Here is a 10,593-nt window from a genome sequence, read left to right as displayed (position 1 = left end):
AACCCGCCCCAAATTTCACCCTGAAATCTGAAGTGGCCCTGCGGGGTCCACCTTAGAAGAAATTCTTCCAAAAATTTGGCAGAACTTCCCCTAAAATGAACTACCCAAAACCTGTAGAAAGAAAATTCACACTTCTAAATCAACCCATCCTTATCCTCCTGGAGCCACCTGCTCCCAAATCACAACTCCAATTTCACAAAATAACAGTCTCAACCCACATTACAAGATTAATTTCACAGGTTATCAGAGCAATACTATTCCATTAGGTAACAAAGAACACAGAAATAGAATGAGTACGCGGAAGCAATGTTGTTGGCTATGCCTCGACTTCATGTACGCCCGACCTCAACTAATTTCGCCTGCAAACTGGGCATTTGAAACCGAAGGGCCCAGGGGAAAGTAATTGAAAAACACGTTAGCGTGAGTGGACAAAAATAAATAATTTAATATGAATAAAACAAAATAAAACTTCATACTTTCCCACATTTATTTCTTTAAAAAAATTCCCGATGCATACAGCATTTATAAAACACTTAAGAAAATAATCCGAAAAACGTTGAACTCCAGAAAACCGACTAGCCCCGCTAGCCACAACAACAGAGTAAAAGATTGAAATTTCAATACTCGAAATTATAAGACCAGCCCCGCTGGTTAAGAAAACTCAGACTAGTCCCCGCTAGTCAAAAATAGTATAAGTAGGGGAAGATGATAGCCATACGAATGAGCCTCCCAAGCTCGGGTGATAGCCTCCCAGGCTAAAGTACTCCCATATACTCCCGTTATATACCCGCACGCCACTAAGTGTAGCGATTAGGATACTGGGCTTCAGCATTACTGTCACAAAGACAGTAACCAGCGCCACAAAGGCAGACGGGCTTCGGTGATCCCATCACCTCGCCACAAAGGCGGAAGATCAATGCTAGCAATGATAATAGTCACCCAAAGTATGGCAAAAGAAAATCTGAAAACCACATAAATCCATAAAGCTTCCCCCAACTCTCGCAAATGAATTTCCAACGACGTGTCCCACACGCCAAGATAATCTCAAGTTCAAAAATAAATAGGAGAGAAAATAATAAAACATAGTCTTCATAAATCGAAACAAAAACCAATTCCAAGATCATCAACAAGGCATTCTCAATGCCAAAACCGAAGTCGATAAAAAAAGAGGAAATACAACCCCATCGAAATCCCATTTTGAAACTCCTTTAAAAATCTCAAATCGAAATAAAATATAATTAGAGAATAATTCCGGAAATCACCTCGGAAATAAGATAATTCACCATTAAGATTATAAATCAAAAGCAATTTCGGAAACGAATCAATAATGAAAGTATTTGTATGAGATAATACAAAATCAATTTATAATCTCATACTCGAAATGTAAATTGATGAATAAATAGAGCATACTTTAAGAAATAATGCACGCATCAGTTACTTAAAAACAAATGTCCACTCACAGTACTACTCTGACGATCACGTATACGAGTTCCTTTATCAAGCCAGAGCTCGGTACGACATCCTGTACACGATTATATTCCGTGAATAATTATTCAACAATTTAATATGATTCCTAAACTCAATTCCTCATAAATTACATCTCCCATTCTCCTCGGATTCAACCCAAATTATACCACTAATACTAATTCGTTAATTTAAAGGTTCCAAGGCAGAACCGAGAGATATCCGACGGTCGGATTCTCGTAATTCGATAATCGAAACCCTAAACTTCAAAAATTCATAATTAATTCCAAGCTTATCCAAAATTCACCAAACTTCACATACAAGCTCTATGATAATTATAGAATTTAACTAGCCAGAAATTGAAATTAAAAAGCTACCCTAGCCGCCGCTACCGCCGCCCACAGTGGCGGCGCCGCCGCCACCGCCACCATCTCCGATGGCCACCAAAATTTGGCAGTAGCACCATCTCAACACACCCATTAATTCTTTCAACTGTGACCAAGTTAGAAAATGAGCGGAAGTACCTCAACAATTAAGGAGAAGTTGGAACCCGAATTGTGAATAGTAACTCAGAATTTCAAACCTTTGATTCGACCTCCACACTGCAAATCGTGGCTCAAGGCTAGGGGCAACATGATCCTTGGGAAAAACCGCTCCTTCGACGCAGGTTTGGTGGCCGGAGATGGCCGGAATCGCCGGAAATCGACGAAAATCCCAAACTGCTACAGTAAACTTTCACGGGCCGATGCCTCGTTTTCCAGCCAAACCGCCGTGAGCTACCACCACCGGTGCCAAGTGTGGGCGGAGGCGAGTCCAAAGATGTCGGCTTTATGCCACCAGGTGGCCGGAGGAGGGAGAAGGCCGGAGTTGCAGGCGAGCGAGAGAGAGCGATAGCTCGGGAAGAGAGAGAGAAAACGCGGGGAAAGGGGAGAGAGAGGAAAATTACCCAGCAACAGTAAATTTTCAAATTTATACTTTCTACCAATGAACAGTAACTTTACTATTTCGCTTGTAACTTTTGCATACAAACTCTGATTTTTACGCACCACATATGCACGCGCTCGGTTTAACGTCCTCTACGACTTCCATGAACAACATTTTCTCAAATTTTGGCCCGATCAAAAAGTCAACTTTTAGGGCCACTAAAAGTATTTAAACGACAGTAAAAGTGGAAGTAAAGGCCGTTTACCTTCCAAATGACTAGTAAACGAGTGAGTGAAGATACGGGATGTTACAGGAACAGTGTAGGACGCTTAGTATATAGTAAATTTGTAGTATTAGTCACATAAATTTGATAGTTAACAACAGTTTAATTTGTACAATATATACTCTTCTTATATCAATACAGATATTCTTGACTATTTTACACATGCTTGTTATGGATAAAAGATAAATAGATAGAGAACCAAATTTAAAACATGAATCACTAGAGAGTTAAGTGTGAAAACACTAGATGGAACCACTTTTGATGAAAAGAACAACAAACTCACAACACAATAGATTGCTAACGCAGCGTAAACCTCACCACTGAGGAAACTTCACTGCTAGAGGCTTGTAACGTAACCTACACGAGAATCAAATCCACTATTGAAGAAAATGATTACAATTTACAAGTAGTGATATTCAACACAATCACTTTACTAGCAACAATACTAACTTGTTTACAATTTGAAAGTCCTATTCTACACACAATTGAATCAATCTCTGGTACACTATTCTTAACACGACTTTCACTTCTATCTTGTATCAAGGCCTCACTAATCTCAAGTATGATATATGAGATGAATGCAATGAGCAAGCAAAGTAAACAACAATCAAAAAGAGTTTTGCAGAAAACAATTTGTGAAGACTATGCAACACACAATAAACACCTAGATCTGAAAACTCTCACATACAAAATGCAGTTTGAAAGACTTTTATAGAGGGGCAAGACTCCCCCTCAATCAGATCATCTTAACCACATAATAAGATAAACATAGAAGGCAAATCAGCGAAATCGTGATACTCAATTAATCCTGACAGATATCAAGTAATTGTGATCACTCGTGATAGTTATCTGATAAGCAGTCAAAATCCTTCAAAAAGCTGACAAGATATTCAAGATTCTATCCTAATAAATCCGATAAGATCTTAGACAGTTGGGATCCACGTACAATTTATGCATCAATCACATGAAAAATGATATGGAATGCAATTTACCTTTGGTTGAGATCAGTGAGCCTGATTTGCAAGGGATAAGACAGCTGCTCCAATCCTTTTGTTTGAATCTTTCGATCTCCTAGAGCCATCGGGAAAGTAGGAGAGAAAAACTCTCCTACTTTTTTAGATACTCCGGTCTCCTAGTAGCCTTAGGAGAACATGTGTTGAATGGAAATAACCCAAAATACTTACAGAGTGTTTATTGTTTAGGGTTTAGGGTCTGTATTTTAAAGTTTATATTTTGATTTTGTCGTAAGTACTTGAGAATATACAATTGTTGATGGTATACGAATTTTTTTTTTTTGTGCTAGATCATGAGAGTTTTATCTCCATTCGGATCCCTATTAATAATTAAGTCCATTAGAAGTCATAAACTGTTGAAGAAATAAAATATGTCTTTTTCTCATTACTTAATGATTAGATAATGTCGATATTTATACATTCTTGAAAGGAGAAAAACATATAAGAATTAGAATTGACCCTTGATAGTGAATAATACACCTTCATTACTCATTAATGACAGTAGGAGACCATGATTAAGCATAAACCCACCGCAGCCAAACGGCCATACCTTAGCTTGGAGCACAGAATAATCACTTTTGTTCGCTATATTCCATGTTCAACATTCGAGCCTTAAACATATCGAATATGTGGAGACATTTCACTAAGTTGTCATGTACGAATCCATAATATTCCTAAAAATCCTAATTATATATAGGACATCAATTTATAGATTATGCAGGATAGGCAATATAGATTGCAGCAGTGTGCAGTAATTCGGCTGCTTGATGTTGAAGGGTTTATTTTGATGTGTTGTGTTTCTTTCTTTATATCGTAGCGTCAACATCATGACTAGCTAGCTAATAATAGAAAGCGTAGCAGAGAGGGAGAGGGGGAGAGGGGGAGAGAGAGAGTAAAGGTACACTATAGGTAGCTAGCTGTAATAATTTACCTTGAAGAAGAAGCTAGTTAGAGCTAATGCAGTACATGCGTATATGACAATCGAAGAGAAGGCATTCGATTCCTCTCCAGCAACAACTTGGAGTGTTTCTACTGTGCGTGAGATCGATATATAGAATAATGGATGAGACAAAATGTGCGAAATGCTATTTGGCCTTATGGAGAGGGTGCTGTGCAATATATATTCTCACCAATCAAAACCTCATGCAAAGAACCAGCTTCGCTATATATATATTTTTTACACTATTCCGTTTATAACGTTCATGGACCATAATGTGCATGATATGCACAGCAATCTTTCTCATATATTCCCAGTAAGGATCGTGTGCTCAAGTTCTATGGGAAAGAAAGGCTGGCTGTAGAGACTGATTAGAGAAGTATTATCAGTCGCAGTAAAGGGTGGTTCGAACTATTAGGGCATAATTCTGTGGACCATGGCTGGCCGTAATTGTAAAGTGTATATGTACAATATTATATAGCTACGTTGAATTCAAGTGTCTGTAAGCTGTGTTTTGGGAGTAGTCTAATACTAGATTATGGCTACAAGGCGGCTTTGCCATAGACCCTTAGTCAAACCTCCCCACAAAGGAAATTAGCATCGAAGAAACATAAATTATAAGTTGATGCTCATGAAGTTGCATCACGGTCGATGAGAAGGCCTTTGGGGCATTTAGTAGACTAATTTCATGTGGAATAAGTAGCCCGATTTACTATGCACTAGTCTCATAGACGTGCGATGCACGTGATATTATTAAAATGATGAGAACGTAGAAGTTTTCTTTTCATTTAATTTCTTAATTTTCTGTTTTTTTTTGTATTTTTTATTTTTACAATAATAACCTTGTTAGATAATTTTATGGGAAATTTTAAATACACACCTCAAACTACTTAATACACATTCCTATTATTTTATATTTTAAATCAGATTTTATAGATAGATTAAATGACCAAAATAGACATCTATATATTAAAAGAAAAATAATAATAATCATATCTTCCTTATATGATAATAAAATTATAAACACAATAAATTTCTATACATGCATCCTCATTTAAAACAAGAATACAGTTAGAAACCATCTAATTTAAATTTTCCTTAAATAAATTGTAATTAAATGGGGTGAGAAACCATATAATTTAGAATTTCAAAATCAATGGCATTAAATGTTTTTAAAACAAATAGCTTTACTCCCACTTTTTTTTTTCCCTTTTTCTAAAAGTTATTATTAGTCAATTTATCATCTAATATAAAAGATCACAGGTATAAAACTTTGTAATTATTAATTTGTTTGACTATCCAATGACAATTTCGTAGTTCCGCTATTGTGGAGAAACTACTGATACAGTTTTAGTTGAATATTCGACTCAAAATTTTATACTTGATCAATATGGTGTTTGGTGGATGAGAACTCAAATAATACAAAACTTATTTTTAAGCATCTATTTGAAGGGAAAAATAATGAATCCTTATGGATTTTCCAATAACTAAGACAAGTAATTAATATGGTCAGATATACTACTCAAATTAAATAGTAGCCTTAATGTTGTTAAATTATAGTGTATTTCATGGTTTGTTAGGTTAAGGATATTTTAGGTAATTTGAGTTGTGTATTTAGTAAAATATTAGAATGAGAAATTAAATGGTAGGTGTATTGAGTAAGGAGTGTGTATTAAGTAATTAGAAGTGTGTATTAAAAACTTCTCTAATTTTATTATGATTTTTTATTTTTATTCTAAAGGGTATTGTGAGCATTTCAAAATTTGGTGAAGCCTTTGACACCAACTTTTGGCTTCCCTTTATAGTAATAAAGATAAAGATAAAGATAAATATAAAGATAAAGATAAAGATGGACTATTCACCAATATATATATGTAACTAATCTGCATCATTGAGGTAACGATGCGTTATTATGAGGTAGAGTTGACCTATAATTATGTATAGTCAGTCACACAAAATTAAACCTCCCACAGAGGAAATTAGCATTGAAGAAACATAAATTATAAGTTGATGATCATGAAGTTGCATCATGGTCGATTAGAGCATCTTTAGCAGACTTTCTTTTTTGGCTCCTTAGCTATTTTGGAGAGCAGGTTTAGCTTTTAATATATTTTAGCAGCTGCACAAGACTCCTAAGTGGCTTTCTATTATAACTTATAGCTATTTCACTCATAAATATAGAGAGCAAGATGAGGCTCTCTATAATTTAAAGTATTCATTTTAAGTTATTTTATGTAAATTATAAATACATTTAAATTCTTTAATCTTCATTAAAAAAATAATATAAATTCAAAACTAGCTAAAATAGAGAGCACTAGTGCATACATATTTTTAAAGTGGCTAGTTAAAATAACTTTTTAGCTACTTTGGCTAAAATTTGATTAAAAAATGGCTAGCATTGCTAAAGATGTTTTTAGAAGGAATTCGGGCCATTTAGTAGACTAACTCGATGTCGAATATACATAACTAATCTACATCATTGATGTAACAATGCATTATTATGATGTAGAATTTTATATAACTGTGTATAAATTAATAGTTCATAGTGTGTGTGTGTGTGTGTATATATATACATTCCGGTTACAGTGCGAACGGTACAGATTTTCAGTTTTTCCCCACTTTCCGATCACATTTTTAAATCTTAACCGTTCAGTTTTTAGGTCTTAATGTATAGATCACCTCTGCAAAATTTCAGCCAATTTGGTGATCGTTAAGGCATCCAAAACTGCAAATTACAACAATGTACACGAACGGTTCCGGTTCAACAAATTCGGTTCGTTCGTGTAAATTGCAGTTTGGATGCCTTACCGATCACCAAATTGGCTGAAATGTTGTAGAGATGATCTATAGATTAGGATCTAAAAATTAAACGGTTAAGATAAAAATATGTTATCGGAAAGTGGGTGAAAACTGAAAATTCGTACCAAAATTTCGGTATGGACATCCGCACCTGAGGAAAAATCCTATATATGTGTGTGTGTGTTACATATACATATATATGTTTGTGTTGTTGTTTTTTTTTTCTTTAAATCTAATCATGTAAATGAATCTAGCATTTAATTAAGATAAATCCTAATAATACATCCCATTCCAATCCCACTCCACGGACCATTACTGATTTACTGATATCATGTGCGTTTTGATATAAATCAATCAAATTTTCAGTGTACGTGAGTATCTGATATATATGGATTATGGAGATTTCATGTCATTATGTGTGATTGTGTGGGCAGCACAGCCAATCCTCTTTTGCTTCCATTATACATATGCATCTTGGTGTACGTACGTACTTAAAGGAAAAGATGGTCTTTTGGCTTAGTAGAGGTAGAAAGAGATGCATAAAAATACACGAAATGAAAGCAATACTCGAAAGAAGAGTGTCGCATCCAAGCAACTGATTAAAAAGATAGTGTCATTTGCATCGGGACCTTGATTCTCACCGGTCAGTAGTACTGTGTATAAAGCAAAGTGGTTCTCTAGCTCCATGTCACGTTCCAAACCAGCTAAGCTAAGCTAAGCTAAGCTCCTCTTTCTCCTTTAAGCCTTTTTCTCTTTCTCTATCCCAAGCTTCGAGAAAGTGCATGCTGCAACATAAACCCTCATACCTATAAAGACATCCAACTCCTCGTGAAGTAAAAATTAAACTGCCCCAGAGAAACTTCTTGCCTAGCTAGCTAGTTCCATACTCTCTTCCTTCCTCGACCTCAACTATTCTCTAGCTAGCTGGCTCTTATATGTATATATAGACCCACGTTATCTATAACAATCACCAAACAATGATGACGGCGATGATTATCTAGTCTCTTCTAATTTCGCGTCATCTATATCGATGCCCTAGCTTGCTTAGAGGCTTTGTGTTCTGGTGTTAAAGGTGAAAAAGGAAATATGGGTAGCGGTGGTAGTGATGATCATGTTTCTTCTAGCTTTGTTAAGGTACTGTTGGGGACGGTTGCAGTGGTGGGCTTTATCTTGGTTTTGTTGGTTGCCACGCTAGACTTGACTACGACTGATCAAGGTCAAGGAGGAGGCATAGCGTCGACAAAAACTGCAGCTACGACCTCATCAGCAACATCAGATCAGTTTGCAGGAAATAGTATGAAGCATGCAGATCAGGAACTCGTTCATCCGGAGCTGGATCTCAACTATATGAGCAAAAGAAGAGTTCCTAATGGGCCAGATCCTATTCACAACAGGTACGTGACTATACGGCTATAAATGTTTCCTATCCTATACATTAACAGCTGTTGTATAAAATCAGCAATGGTGAGCAAGAATGATGACATTCATCACAAGCTTGATGGGTCTAGCTCGTACGATCTGAAAATATAATAATGTTCATTTTTATTTTTTGTTTTTGTCGCAACTAGAGTACCAAAGTCAGAACTAATTAAATGTGCGGATAAAATGAATTATTTCTCTCTTCATCCAAGCTAGTTTTAACATGAATTTTTGATTTTGTTTGATTGGTATACGTTCTACATTTTTTTTCGATGACATGGTATACGTTCTACATGAAGCATAAATCTCACAGAAACTTTTATCTGGATTTAGGGCATACACATAGAAGTGCAAATAATTAATTAATTAGAACGAAAAAAACACACTAAGATGCTCTCACGTGCTTTAACTGTTCCATTGGTTATCGTTATGGAAAGAAACTGTTCCATTGATTTGTTGCAAACAGTTGAAGCATAATTAGGTCCAGACGTCCAGTTTTTAATCTTCCATTTACTCACTTCAAGGAGAAAAGAGAAATAAAGTATGTCTCTTCACTTTATTCCATTCCATAGGTCTTAGTGATGCTTGTTTAAAGCTAATTAACATTTCATCTTGTGTCTTCTCTTTCTCCTTCTGTTGTTGTCTCCTTTATTAGGAGAGCTGAGAATAAGAATCGAGCTGCAATTAAAGTTAGTATGATGATAAACAGTAACTGCTAATTACCTTATTAGCTAGGCATGCAATTGATTAGTCTGTACTAATTCTATTAATATTACAAACTAACTAGAGTCACTGATTACTGTCATCAAAGCAATGATCTAGACACATGACAGTATCTTGCTCTTCAGTCTTAACGAAGTAATTAGCTACATAAATCACACGACCCTAATTAGAACGAAGTCCTGCATTTGAGTAACTTCAATCACTACTTAAGGTTTCTTTCTCATCTTTTTGTTGATCATAACAGGAGAACTGGCAACTCCGGGCGACCCCCAGGCCAAGCTTAGCCACTGAAGCAGTAAGCTACAAAGTTTAGTTCAGCAGAGAGTGCAGAGCGAAGACGATGATGACGGACGTACGATGAAGATCGATCGATGCATGTCTCTCCTTAGGCTAATGTGTGTATGTATTTTGTATAAATCTTGGGACTACAACATATAAAATCTTCTTCAAAACTATTTGGAAATCGTTTTCACAGACAGTTCGGGGTAAATGAAATGAAGCTTGAGTGATACACCATACATACGCTCTCCCCTCTCATGCATGCGTGTTCAAAAAGATCGAATCTAGCCATAGAGGAATTTACTGTACGTATTAGAAACTCAACTTTAGTAGTGCTCCACAGATTTTAGTTTTTTTTTTAGTAGATATAGCTAGAAGAGATCATCAATCTTTAAATAGCATGTAGCATAAAGAGATAATGGAATTAGAATATATCTACCCCATGCATGCAGCAAACATAGGAGATGGAGATAAATATATATTTTTTTAGTTTCTATTTACAATGATTATCCATGTTTGGCTTTTAGCTTTGGCTCGTTGAAGATTCTAAAGCATCTAGAACAGAATGGCATGAGTTCCAAAACTGCTACATACTTTAAAGTGAATCCCACCATTCGTATTAAAGGCGTTTGCATCTTGTAGTGTTGGTCATTTTCAATTACCAGCTGGAATCGTTTGGTGAATTATATATATTGCTGGAAGTACTGCTACTACTGTATTGGTCTACGGTCCATTCAAAACTATTCAAAGTG

General features: G+C 35.8%; 1 protein-coding gene across 1 annotated transcript; it reads left to right on the top strand.

Annotated features, from left to right (window-relative positions):
• Positions 1-8,129: 8,129 nt before the first annotated feature.
• On the top strand, positions 8,130-10,344 carry LOC112200006 (CLAVATA3/ESR (CLE)-related protein 25). The gene is made up of 2 exons (XM_024341001.2): positions 8,130-8,814; positions 9,807-10,344. Exons 1-2 carry the CDS (start codon positions 8,507-8,509, stop codon positions 9,844-9,846), a joined length of 348 nt encoding a protein of 115 aa, XP_024196769.1. The 5' UTR covers positions 8,130-8,506; the 3' UTR covers positions 9,847-10,344.
• The last annotated feature ends 249 nt before the right edge of the window (positions 10,345-10,593 follow it).

Source organism: Rosa chinensis, chromosome 4 (genome assembly GCF_002994745.2).
Source record: "Rosa chinensis cultivar Old Blush chromosome 4, RchiOBHm-V2, whole genome shotgun sequence".
Taxonomy (NCBI): Eukaryota; Viridiplantae; Streptophyta; class Magnoliopsida; order Rosales; family Rosaceae; genus Rosa; species Rosa chinensis.
The sequence above is the reverse complement of the archived record's forward strand: the minus strand, read 5'-3'. Positions and strand labels throughout refer to the sequence as shown.

Coding starts and splice junctions, on each gene's coding strand:
- LOC112200006 (XM_024341001.2), top strand. CDS start 8,507: ATGGGTAGCGGTGGTAGTGATGATCATGTTTCTTCTAGCTTTGTTAAG. Junction 8,815..9,806: donor CCAGATCCTATTCACAACAG/GTACGTGACTAT, acceptor TGATCATAACAG/GAGAACTGGCAACTCCGGGC.